The 14,506-nt window shown below is 31.5% G+C and overlaps 1 protein-coding gene across 1 annotated transcript in view; it reads left to right on the plus strand.

The window, feature by feature from the left end:
* Positions 1-224: 224 nt before the first annotated feature.
* The window catches only part of LOC114334912 (cilia- and flagella- associated protein 210-like), a 65,900-nt gene continuing 51,618 nt past the window's right edge, over positions 225-14,506 (plus strand). Inside the window, exon 1 of the mRNA XM_028285049.2 lies at positions 225-549. Coding sequence (XP_028140850.1) covers positions 313-549 — 237 coding nt within the window. The 5' untranslated portion in view covers positions 225-312. The remainder of the gene's footprint in view (positions 550-14,506) is intronic.

The raw sequence follows: 14,506 nt of genomic DNA on the forward strand, positions 1-14,506 counted from the left end.
TAATAGTACACACAAATTTATGTATCAACAAAATTGGTCTTTTCAATTTGCAACTCAATTGTAACTGTGCATCTAAATGTTGGTTGCGCATGCTGACGAAAAATTTTGTCTTTTGATTCCGGAGTAAATTTTAACAGAATTTGATTTTAGAGTTATTCTATAGACTATAAAATTATTGATAAATCGGTTTCTAGGTAACCCAACTCGTATCGATTCCTCAAAAGTTGAGTGTTCATAAAATTTGAAAGGTTAAAGTGCAGTTGTCAAAGGATAAAAACGTTTTGTTTATATTAATTTATTTTACCTATAAGAATGGAAGAAGAAATGGTATCGAGATATCACTACTTTCAAGGACAGAATCCAGAAAATACCAAAATTTCTGATAGGACCCACGCTTTACATATAACGGGAGGAGCTTGGAAGAAAATTAATACACATTTGGATAGGAAAAAGTTGGCTAGAGAAGTATTAGAAAAAGAAGAGAGACACAGAGCGTATCTGGATGATGGATCTAAGGCTATGATTAAAAATTGGGCTAATTCTTTAGAGGTTAGTTACTTTCTATTAGGTATTATTTCTAGGTGATTACCTTTCATATGCTTCTTGTCTTGTGCATTACCCATTGCGAATTGAGAACGTTGGCTATCTATTAACACGGCAATTTGTATCTTGTTGGTAGTTTGTCCAACTAGTTAGATATTGGACCTAACGACTCATCTAGGTTTTACATCTAAGAGTTTCTTCCTCTACCCGGACTTCTTGTTCCAGCCATTTTTCTCTAGAGAATAGAGAATGAGTTGTTGGAAGTAGTATTTACTGTGATTACATGACCGAGAAATAGTCTAGTTGTATTTTTTTTCTCTGTAAACGCAATTTCGTGTTATTTACCCATTCCTTCTAGTTGTACCCCGTTCATTATCAGGCCAGTAAAATAACACGGCGATACAATGAAACACTGCGACACCGTGCAATTTTTCGTGCCACTAACGAATTGCATGAAAATTTCAATTTAGGTTCTTGTCACCCTCTATTTTTAGTCCAGGGCGCATCTGTTTTGAGATGAACGTTGAGAAGTGACTCAAATTTTTTTTGAAGAAATTGCTTGAAAATGACTTAATTAATAATATTTGAGTTACCCTCCTACTCAAAATGGTCCGAAACATTGTTTAAATAATCAAAATGTCAAAATATGAAGGAAAAATTCGATTTTTTTATTGGTTTTTTGATTATAACTTTAAAACTATTCATTTCTGAGAAAAGGTGTACCTACTGACATAAAAGATGCATAATTAAATTTCCTACAATACAGAATTGGTTTAAAATTTAAAAAGTAGTCACCCTTGTTGCAAAATAGCAATAATTGCGGAAAAAAACATACAAAAACAAGTATTGGCATTTTACGTTTTTCAACCACTCACGCTAAACTTAGGACCTTCATATTTTACCCAGAAAAACTATATGATATAGTTAAACAACACTGTAAATTTCATTAACATCGGTTGAATAGATTTTGCAAAATAAATTTTGCAATCCAACTTTCGCAAAAAAATTCATTTTTTTTAATGTTGCAGGACTGAAAATAAAGCAGATAGCAAGTTAAATTTTTTTTGCTTATAGAAGTGTACTGTACCTTTCATTTGCAATTTGCAAAATTAAAATCGATTAATTACCACTGCGTCAGGAAATTTTTTAAATAAACCTTAAATTTCTTCCAATCTTTATCTAATATATTATTTTCTTACTCTATATTTTGTTGTATTTTAATATTTTAATTCCACAAAAATCAAACTAATTTTATTATTGTTTGTGAAATATTGTTTAAACAATTGCATATGTTTAAAAAATATTAAACTTTTATTCTCTAAGTTCAAAATATATGAGCAAAGAAAAGTTTTGCTAAAAAAAGTGTTATTTTAAAAGATAGAAATTTTATTATGCGATAAACAAATTTATTTATTTTTATCGAAATGTAATAAAAATTAAAGTATAATTAAGTATAAATTAAAATGTATCAATCATTATCAAAGGTCATTGGAATGTATATCTGGTGTCCTGCGCGTAGCACCAATAATTAATGTTTATTTTAAAAAAATTCCTGACGCCGTGGTAGTTAATCGATTTGAATTTTGCAAAATTCAAATGAAAGATACAGTACACTTCTATACGCAAAAAAATTCAACTTGCTATCTGCTTTATTTTCAGTCCTGTAACATTTTGAAAAAATTAATTTTTTTGCGAAAGCTGGATTGCAAAATTTATTTTGCAAAATTTATTGAACCAATCTTAATGAAATTTAGAGTACTGTTTAACTGTATCATAAAGTTTTTCTGGGTGAAATATGAAGGTCGTAAGTGTAGCACAAATGGTTGAAAAACGTAAAATGCGAATACTTGTTTTTGTATGTTTTTTTGCAATTATTGCTGTTTTGCAACAAGGGTGACTATTTTTAAATTTTTAACCAATTCTATATTGTAGGAAATTTAATTACGCAGCTTTTATGTCAGTACAACTTGAATACTTTTAAAGTTATAATCAAAAAACGAAGAAAAAATCGAATCTTTCCTTCATTTTTTGACATTTTGATTATTTAAACAATGTTCCGGACCTTTTTGAGAGGGAGGATATTATTATTTGAGTTATTTTCAAGCAATTTCTACAAAAAAATTTGAGTCACCTCTCAACGTCTAAATGTACTAATATTTTTACAGATGCGCCCTGGTCTATTTAGTATTGTCCTGTACAAGCAGTATTGTAGCTTATGAAAAGTAGGCTGTATAGCACATTAGGTATATCTTACAATGCTACAGTACCTACGAGTAAGTACATGCTTTCTCATATATCCTAAAATATGTTATGGGTTTTTTATTCACAACTCGCTTACTTTTTAATCTATGAAATGCTTTAAAAAACCATTTTATATTTTTTTAAGGGCAATAAAATCATTTAAATTATTTGTTTAAACCCTTATTTGTGAAAGAGTTGTAGTTGAAAGGGTTTGAACGAGTCAATAATCACCAGTGTATGCATTGAACAGCCATAACCAATTTTGGCCTTACAGGAAAATAACAACATCCAGTATATTCAAAAAAGCAAAACCTACATTTTCTTCCTCTTCGGGATTTTTCGAATCACTCATACTTTTTAAGTTATTTTAGAAAAAAGGGTTTTTTTCAAAATTAAATTTTTTTATATAAAACCAATTTTTTTAAAATAATCACTTCGAACCGGTCAAACCTACGGATCATATTATAAACAATACATCTATAAAGTATATTGTAGATCGATAACGATTAATTTCATTTAGCGTGCTAATTAGAGGGAGATTTGCACGATTATTTTTACCAAAAAAAGGTATGTACTAACTTTATTTTGAGCGTAACCAACGTAACTCGTTTACTTTTGGTGCCAGAAACTTTTATAAAAAATACAAAAATAAAGCTTTTTCTAAACACTATATAAGAGTTTTAATGAGTTTAGCGAGTTATTTCACATTGAAATATTGAAATTGGAATTTGACGAATAAGAACCTATGCATGTTTCATGAGCTACAACTTTGCTTCTACTGAATTCATAGACTTAAAAAATACACTATTTTTTAAATTTTTTATAAGAATATTTTTGCTAAGAATATTTTTTCGGTAAAATATGTACTTACTTTTTGGGGTATTTGTGAAAAGTGGTCTGAAAACGTGTTTTTTCTTTTATTTGAAAAATAAACTTTTTCACTCGTAAATAATTCGAAGAGTAATGACTTACTGAAAAACTCTATAGGGAATAAAAGTTGCTTAGAATTAGTCAATTCATCTATTTCTGGACTTACCTATCTTGAACGTATGTTTTTTCACCCCCCGAGAAGTGGTGGCTTTCAACACTCAAATAAAAGCAGCCCTATGCTCAAGTCCAATAATGCAGTGGAACAAATTTTCAAGCAAATCTAGGATTATACAATTAGGAAAATTACAATCCAAAACGGTCATTTACTTGGCTATATAAGGTCTGTTCAGAGTCCAGGGTATTCGGAAAATTGTTCTATATAGGTATACGGTATACATATTTCGAAGGTAGAGAGTTTTGTGTTAACTGTCCTGTCAGGGTCCATTTGGATATTTCATGTTAATAATTTAAAAGTTTCACAATAACAGCTTTTCCAACAAAAGTACCAAAAAAATACTATTTCTTGTCGCAAACTGTACAAGCACTTTGCTTTCAGCAATCTCTAAATAATACGGATAGTACATTATTTGACGGTTTTTGCTGTAAATTTTAAAGAACCGCTTGGATTGACATGAAACTTGGCATACGCATAGCTAACTTGTCAAAGAAAAAAAGTGATATGGTGCCGATGTGTGCTTTTGCCCTGGGGGTGACTTTCACCCCATCTCTGTAGTGAAAAAATATATGTCCAAGATAAGTCCCGAAATGGAGAAACTGACTAATTTTAAGCAAGTTTTGTTCTATAGAGTTTTTTCACCAAATCAATACTTCTCGAGTTATTTTCAAGTGAATATGTTAATTTTTCAACAAAATTACCACGTTTTTAGACGGTTTTTCGCAAATAACTCAAAACGTAAGCAATTTGTCAAAAAAAATATTCTTAGTAAAACTATAGCCTATAGAAAAGTAAAAAAAAAAACGGTGTATGTAGGGTGAGGCAGATAACTGGCCTATTAGAAGTATCTCGAGAACTAAAGGCAACAGAATCATGAAAATTGGAGAAAATGGGTTTTGAAGGATGATCTATTAAATAAAAATATTTTCATCTCTTTACAACTTTCGGTTATACCGGAAGTTGCTTATAACTTCGTTTTTTAAATGGGACACCCTGTTTATTTTTATATTTTTGGATTCTCCTCAATATCCTCTTTCTTACTATATGGGGTTTTTTTAATATTATACAGGGTATTTTAAGAGATATTTACGTTTTTTATTAATTTCGTAGCAATATTCACACCCTGTAGAATTGTAATAGTTTAACATAAAAGATTCTGCTTACGTTCAAAGGATTTTTAATATAGTCTACTATTGTTAAGAATAATTAGTATAGCTAATTTTGAAATTTTAGCATACAGGGTTGGTCGAAACTCGGAATGAATATTTTCTGAGTTTTCTTAAATGGAACACCCTGTATTTTAGTATTGTAATAAAATGATATTTCATGGTACTTTTTTATTTCTTAAGCATTCCCTATACCTAACTGCTTTAATTTGTGAGTTATTGGTGATTCAAACTAAACATTAATTTTACCAAAAAATACGTCAAATTTTATTAGGTTGGCCGTGAAAATACTCAATCACAAATAATTTTTCAGAAATAAATACATATTAATCCAGACTGATCCTTAAAATTACCAATAATGGTTTAGCTATCAAAATACCTACGTAGTTAAGATTGTTGATGCGATTAACAATTAAGCACAAACTAAAGCAGTTAGGTATAGGGAATGCTTTAGAAATAAAAAAGTAACATAAAATATCATTTCTTTAGAATACTAAAATACAGGGTGTTCCATTTAAGAAAACTCAGAAAATACTTATTCCGAGTTTCGACCAACCCTGTATACTAAAATTAAAAATTTAGCTATACTAATGATTCTTAACAGTAGTAGATAATATTAAGAATCATTTGAACGTAATTAGAGTTTTAGATGTCAAACTACTACAATTCTACAGGGTGTGAATATTGCTACGAAATTAATAAAAAAAACGTAATTATCTTTTAAAATACCCTGTATAACATTACAAAACCTCATATTTTAAGATAGAAGACATCGAAGAGAATCCAAAAATGTAAAAATATACAGGGTGTCCCATTTAAAAAAACGAAGTTATAAGCAACTTCCGGTATAACCGGAAGTAGCAACTAGATGAAAATATTTTCATTAAATAGATCGCTCTTCAAAACCCCTTCATTCCAATTTTCATGATTCTGTTGCCTTTAGTTCTCGAGATATTTCTAATAGGCCCTTTATTTGTCTCACCCTGTATATTAGGTTATACCCTGCAAAATCAGAGTTATAGCTAATGAAAAATAGGTTCATATACGAAAAATTCCAAGTAGAATAATTCAATGTGAAATATCCAAATAATGAAGCATTCTTGGGAAAACACATTACAACTTTTTTAAAGTGTTTAAAAACAGCGTTATTTCTGTTTTTATAAAAAAAATTCTAGCATCAAATGTAAGCAAGTCACGCTCAAAATAAAGTTGGTCCCTTTTGTTTTGGCAAAAAAAAATCAGGAAGATCACCCCCATTTAGCAAATTAAATGAACTTAATCGTTACCGCTTCACAAGTTACTTTACTTATGTTGTGTTTATATGATCTGCAAGTTTCATCGCTTCAAAGTGCTTATTTTTGAAAAAAATTGGTTTTAAAGTAAAATTTTAAAAATTTTAATTTTGAAAAACTTTTATTTTCAAAATAACTTAAAAATTGTTACCAAAGAGATACCAAAAATCTTAAGCAATAAAAATAGTCGGCTTTACTTTTCAGAATATTTTGTATTTTTTTGTTTTTCTGTAAGACAAAAATTGGTTAAGATTCGGTGTTTCTAAATTTGCATACACTCGTGATAAGTGAATCGTTCAAGCCCTTTTAACTACAGCTCTTTCAAAAATAAGTACTTTGAACCGATGAAACGCCTATGGCAAGTGTCAGCTACCGCGACACATTTTCCTCCCTCAGAGGAAATGGCTGCTGGACACAATTTACCGTATCCGACTTGGAAAGCTCTAAACAGACTAAGAACCGGCGTTTCACGTTGTGCTAGTAATCTGAAAAAAACCCGTGTTGAGCTGCCCCCCCCCCCACTTGCAAAAATTAAAAAACAAATAGCCCTGATTTATGAGCTATTTATGAGCTTTCATATTCCGCAAACTAAAAATTTTGAGCTCGTTCCACTGAGCAGGAATTTAATACTTTAGTGGGGGGGATGAGTCAGCCCCCCACTACTTAAAAATAGGAATTTTGAATCGGTTTTTCAGCCAGAATTACGAGCTAGTTATGAGCTCTTGAAATTCTATAGTTTCGATTTTTGAGCTCATCCCCTTCACCCCCAAACAACCCTTTAATTGATTTAACTTAAGAGAAAAATGCTGAGAAAACTTAAAATATATCGTATTGCGGATATAATTCCTATAGCTTATATACTCTAAGAATAAACTATTAAATCACGTGCATTTCGATTATTGAGCTACAACCCCTTCGCAAGAAAACCACCCTATCTTCCCGGCTTAAGAGAAAGTTGTACTTAAAATGCATTAAATTAATTATTTGGCGAATACATATCATTTAATAATTTATAAGCTCCCAAATTACACGCACTTAGATCAGTAAATTGCAATTTATTTTGTATAGTGCAGTCACTGAAGGTAAAAATCAACGATTAGCTTCAATTTCGGTAAACCTTCATCGATTTTCACGAAAATTGGTCAGTAGTTAGAGGATACCTCAAGAAACAAAGGTGACATGGTACTACCTTGCGCCTTTACCCTGAGGGTGGATACCGCCCCTTCTTGGGGGTGAAAATTATTTTATAAAAAATAACTGCACAAATCAATAAAAGAACAAATTAAAAGCAACATTTATTATATAAAGTTATTAAAATAAGTCAATACTTTTTAAAATATTAAAGATCAAAGATTTTAATTATTCGTGAAAAAAATGCATGTTTTGAAGCGGTTTTTCGTAAATCACTGAAAAACTGTGAGTTTTTACAAAAAAGTTAATAGTAGTTTAATTCGTATAGCTTATATTCTAAGAATAAACTCTTAAATCACGCGCCTTTCGATTATAGAGCTACAACCCCTTCGCAATAAAACCATCCCATATTCCCGGCTTAAGAGAGAGTTGTACTTAAAATAATTTAAATTAATTATTTGGCGACTACATACCGTTTAATAATTTATGAGCTCGGAAAATATACGCATCTCAATTATTCAATTGCCATTTTCTTTCTATAGTGCAGTCACTAAAGGTAAAAATCAACTATGACCTTCGATTTCGGTAAATCTCCATTCATTTTCACGAATTGACAATAATAACTTGCGGTTTTAGCCTGGGGTATATGTCACCCCTTCTCGGGGGTGAAAATTACTTTATTAAATATAACCCCACAAATCGAGGGAGGGACAAATTTTAAGCAAAATTTGTTATATAATGTTATTAAAATAAATCAATACTTTTTGAGTTAATAAAGATCAAGTATTTTAATTTTTGTGAAAGAAAATGCATGCTCTAAAGCGATTTTTCATAAATAACTCAAAAACTGTAAGTTTTTACAAAAAAGTTTTCATCACTAAAATTGAAGCTAATAAAAAATATAATAAATTGCTTACTTGAAACACCCTTTAATGTTAATTTAAAGTAAGTTATTGGTAATTAAATGTATTTTTTTTTTCTGCGACTGTTCAAATCTAAGGATTCAAGCTTAAATAACGGGAAAGAGATGCATTTTATAACACTTGGGTACTAAATACTTGTCAAAGTACTTAGAAATACATATCAAAAATGAGCTCCAGAAAAAGTTGATAGCATCAAAATTTATACTTATAAAGTATACAGCTATAAAACTATATTACATTTAATCTTTCAAATACTTTATTTTTTTAGATCATATTTAAAATAATAACTCCAACAATACTCGATTGACGTAAAAAATGATAGATAAATGGTTTTTCAGTGACTTACGAAAAACCGCTTCAAAACATGCATTTTTTTCACGAATAATTAAAATCTTTGATCTTTAATAACTTAAAAAGTATTGACTTATTTTAATGACTTTATATAATAAATTTTGCCTATAATTTGTTCTTTTATAGATTTGTGCAGTTATTTTTTATAAAATAATTTTCACCCCCTAAAAAGGGACGGTATCCACCCTCAGGGTAAAGGCGCAAGTTGGTACCATGTCACCTTTGTTTCTTGAGGTATCTTCTAACTGACCAGTTTTCGTGAAAATCGATGAAGGTTCACCGAAATTGAAGGTAATCGTTGATTTTTAACTTCAGTGACTGCACTATACAAAATAAATTGCAATTTACTGATCTAAATGCGCGTAATTTGGGAGCTTATAAATTATTAAATGATATGTAGTCGCCAAATAATTAATTTAATGCATTTTAAGTTCAACTTTCTCTTAAGCCGGGAAGATAGGGTGGTTTTCTTGCGAAGGGGTTGTAGCTCAATAATCGAAATGCACGTGATTTAATAGTTTATTCTTAGAGTATATAAGCTATAGGAATTATATCCGCAATACGATATATTTTAAGTTTTCTCAGCATTTTTCTCTTAAGTTAAATCAATTGAAGGGTTCGGGGGTTAAGGGGATGAGTTCAAAAATCGAAACTATATAATTTTAAGAGCTCATAAATAGCTCGTAATTCTGGCGCAAAAACCGATTCAATATTCCTATTTTTAAGTAGTGGGGGGGCTGAGGCAGCCCCCCCCCACTAAAGTATTAAATTCCTGCTCAGTGGAACGAGCTCAAAATTTTTAGTTTGCGGAATATGAAAGCTCAAAAATAGCTCATAAATCAGGGCTATTTGTTTTTTAATTTTTGCAAGTGGGGGGGGGGGGGCAGCTCAACACGGGTCTGAAAAAATGGGGATACCAGGAGGACGATACCTGCGACTGTGGCGCGGTTCAGACCAGCCGGCATCTACTAAATATCATGCACAGAGATGAGAGAGACTTGCACAGAAGAAGACTTAATTATAGCAAATGACATGGCCATCTATGTGGCCAACCATTGGAAATACAGAATTTAAAGTTGTTGGTATTCTTGACACGGAAAGTAAGTAAGTAAGTACCGATGAAACTTACAGATCATATGATTAATACATACGCGAGTAAAAAACTTGTGAAATGGTATAACAATTAATTTCATTTGAAATGCTAATTAGGGGGTGATTTTCCCGATTTCTTACCAAAAAAGGGACCAACTTTATTTTGAGCGTAACTTGTTTACTTCTGATGCTAAAAAATTGTTTTAAAAAACAAAAATAAGCATTTTTTAAACACTTTAAAAAAGTTAAAAGAGTTTTCCAAAAAAAGTGCTTGGTTTTTTGGTTATGGCACGTTAAAATATTCGATTTGGAATTTGACGAATATGAACCTAATTTTCATTAACTTAACTCTGCTTCTACTAAGTGTAGTGACCTAATGTATATGCCATGTTTTTCACTATGTTACGTGCTATATTTTTATAGGAAGTTATTTTTCGACAAAATATTTACTTTTTGAGTTATTTGCGAAAAACCGTCTGAAAACGTGGTTAATTTGTAGAAAAATTAACATATTCACTCGCAAATAACTCGAAAAGTATTAATTTGGTGAAAAAACTTTATAGAACAAAAGTTGCTTAGAATTAGTCATTTTATCCATTTCCGGACTTATTTCGAACATATTTTTTTCACCCCCAAAAGGGAGTGAAACTAACCCTTAGGGCAAAAGAACACATCGGCACAATATCACTTTTTTTCTTTGACTTGTTAGCTATGTGTATAGTAGATAGGCAAAGCGGTTTCTGGCGCAACCCCTAAATCGCAACCCTTAAATATTAATAAATGCCAAACGGCTTAACGTAGGATGACGTGTGACGTATCGTTGGAAAGGGGATGAAAAAGGGGGTTGAATGCAGTATGTGGCGTGCGCATCAGAATATGCCAAAAGGGCATTACGTCATATCTTCGTTTCTATTGGTCCGATTGTGACGTAAGAGGGCTCGTTGGAACGGGGAGGGGATAACGAATAAGTTGAGACAAAAAACAAAGATGGCGGCAGTGTCAAAAGGGCATTACAGCATATCTTCGTTGCTATTGGTCCGATTTTGACGTATGGGGTGTCAAATGAAAGCGGCGGCGACACAGAAGCCAACTGTCAATTCTTCTTCTGTCAACGTTCAATATTAACTGTCAATTCTTCTTCTTTTCCGTATAGTGCCTAACAGAACGTGACATTTGACGTATGACGTGACAAACGAAATAAATAAGAAGAAGAATTGACAGCATCATGACAAACTAAAAGAAGAGGAAGAATTGACAGCAACATGACAAACTGAAAAGAAGAAGTTGACATGACAAACGAAAAGAAGAAGAATTGACAGCAACATGACAACTAACAGAAGAAGTGACAATGGCTTAACAAAATGAAGAAGAATTGACAAACCGGAAAGAAGAAGAAGAATTGACGGCTGCGGAAAAGAAAAAGAGTTGACATGACAAACGAAAAGAAGAAGAAGAATTGACAGCAACATGACAACTAAAAGAAGAAGTGACAATGTCTTAACAAAATGAAGAAGAATTGACAAACCGGAAAGAAGAAGAATTGACGGCTGCGGAAAAGAAGAAGAAGAAGAAGGTGACGTGACAAACGAAAAGAAGAAGTGACGATGGCTCGACCCAAAGTAGAATTAACAAACCGAAAAGAAGAAGAATTGATAGCAACAAGACAAACGAAAAGAAGAAGAAGAAGTAACAATGGCACAGCACAATGAAGAATTGACAAACCGGAAAACAGAAGAAGAAGTGACACACCGAAAAGAAGAAGAATTGACAGATGGCTTGACACAAAGAAGAAGAAGAAATTAAATACGAGTTTATTATTCATAAAATTCACATCTAATACTAAGTATTAAATAGAATTTCATTAGTCACACAAAACGAATGTGTCAGCGGAAGCAAGGCACATTCCCAATCTCATATTACACCTGTAACATGATATTGCAATAGTAAGAATGTAGGGCAATGACCGCAAAAAAGCAACGATTATATTTTTTGCAACATCGCCAGAAACACCTTGCAAATTTTACACGACTCGTTAAAACGGAAATTAAAACTGCAACTTATATAAATAATATTCACATGTCTAATATTGCATTTTAACCTGATATTGCAAAATAAATAAGAATGTATAATATGGCAATGACCGCAAAAAAAAAGCATCAATTATATTTTTTAGTATACGATTTCATTATTATGACACAGCACATTCTACCCGACGCGTTAATAACGGAAATCAAAACCGCAAACTCTAGCAATAATATGCACATGCCGTTTCAAAGAATCCTGCAAGTACATACATGTAAATTTTAATGCGTCATCAGATTAACCTACTATATAAATAGAAATCGGGGGATAGCCAGTTCATTGAGTTTCCGACAGGCATAAAGTACACCAATTGTGTCCGAACCACAGTTTCTGAACGTGTCGCTAGTTAGTTCGCAGTGCAGTGATAAATACTGAATCAAGGTAAGCTATCTTTGTTGTTCATATTAAATATTTTTTCTGTATGTATTTGTTGTGTACTTGTGTTTCATGTCTTAAATATTTTTTAAATAAGTTCTTGTGTTAGTATTATGTACTTGTGGTTCTTTTATCTATGTTTAAAATAATTACGTGCAAAAAAAATTCACGTCTACTGTGCTTTAATAATTGTGGACTATTTCTATTACTCTCTCCCCAATTTTCTTTTGCCGGCCTTCTATATACTTGTGTTTCTTTTATCTATGTATTTTTAAAATACTTACGTGCAAAGAATTTCCCTTCTCCTCTTCTTTAATAATTTGTGGATTACTGTTTTCTATTTCTCTGTGTTCCCAATTTTTTGTCGGTCTTCACAATTCACAATTTCTTATTTTTACACGATCACATTATTTTGTTAATGTAAATTATCGATTTTTTGTTTTTAATGTCTCTGTTTTTGTTACGTACTTCTGTGGATTTTGTTTTCTCTAAACTATTATTTATAGGAAAATAGTAAGATTTGTGCACGTTTTCTAGCAATTGTTTCTTATTGTTTTAGATGGATTTAACAAAAATAAATGCCGTTTCTTTGGTTGCAGACCGTAAACCAATAATTAAATTAAACGAACTACCAATAAACGAGCCACAAAAAGTAATAGACGCCAAGCTGGTGAAAAATAAATTTGGCCAAGTAGTTTTGCTGGAACTGGAGGAGAACGTTGTGTTCCTGCCAAATAGAGTCACAAACGTATATACTCCATTCATCTCTGACTTTGCAACTAAGAAGTATTCCATTATATTTCGAGGACTGATCGATACCGGATACCACCGCCCATCAGCAAAATTTGAGATAATAGACAACTAGCTATTAGAATAAAGGAAAAAGGGTAAGTGATCTTGTTCTTTCTTGTATCTTTTGTGTTTGAGTAGCCATGCAACATAAACAAGTGATCAAACAGTCTGATGATTTGCTTCACATTATTAAAACGCTTCGTAAAATAATGTTTGACAAATTCACTGATAGGGACCGTAAAGTGTGGACAAGACGTGTAAATAGTCAAATTTGGAGATGCAATAAAGTTATTAAAAACAATAAGCTACCCATTGGAACAGTTAGAAAATTGCAAACTAACATAGGTCATTTTAAGCATTTTAGACAAATTATTTTAAATTTCAATAATAAACATGTTGGGATGGGGTTTAGTTCAAAATTACGCAATAGAGTTAAATGGGAAAATGTTATGTCGTGTTTTGCCAGTCGAATTAAAACCGGTGTAATAGTAAATTTAACTCATAAGGACATTGGCCAATTTTTAGAGGATGCTTATACTGTTTTTAGCAACAAAATTAAAATTATTTTGAAAACACATAGAATACTTAAAGTCAATACTGCATTTTGCGGGGAGTTCATTAAAAAATCAAGTGATAGTGAAAGTGTAGATTTAAAATATTTTAATACGAAAATTGCTATTATAGATACATCGACCGATTTACATCTTTGGTTTCGTGAAAATGTTAAAGATAAAATTTATACAAAGCTGTCCGAATTTGCAGAAAAAGATTCAGGAGCCGCGCTGTCTAAAGTAATTTCATTAGAGGTTAATATTAATAGAGTGGACATAGGAAACGGTTCGTCCTTCATTGACTTGCCAAAAGAGATTAGTAATAAAAAGGCTTGTATCAATGTTCGTAATTTTGATCAAGCATGCTTTTATTGGTCAATAGTTAGTGCTTTGTATCCTGCTAACAAAGATGCTCAAAGAGTATCCAAATATCCACATTATTCTACTATTTTTCAAACGGACAAATTAGAAAGCCCAATGCCATTAAATCAAATTTCAAAATTCGAAAAACTAAACGCCATATCAGTCAATGTTTTCGTATTAGAATTAAATATAGTTAAGGACAAACAATTTTACGAAGTAGTACCTGCCAGACTGACACCAACAAAGTTGGAAAAGCATGTTAATTTGCTTCTTGTGCAAGATAAATATTTTCCAAAATTAAATGATTACGATGCTCCTCCAGAAGATGACGATCAGACGGAAATACGTTTTCATTATTGTTGGATTAAAGATTTGGGAAAATTAGTACAGTCACAAGTGAATAAGAGCAAAAGTAAAAAATATATTTGCGATCGTTGTTTAAACCACTTTAGCAGTGAAATCAAACTAGCAGAGCATGAAGAAATGTGTTCGGATATGAATAAATGCAAAATGACTGTTCCTAAATATGATCATGTGGGTTTTCGCAATTTTACGTACA

This window comes from Diabrotica virgifera, chromosome 7, assembly GCF_917563875.1.
Source record: "Diabrotica virgifera virgifera chromosome 7, PGI_DIABVI_V3a".
NCBI lineage: Eukaryota > Metazoa > Arthropoda > Insecta > Coleoptera > Chrysomelidae > Diabrotica > Diabrotica virgifera.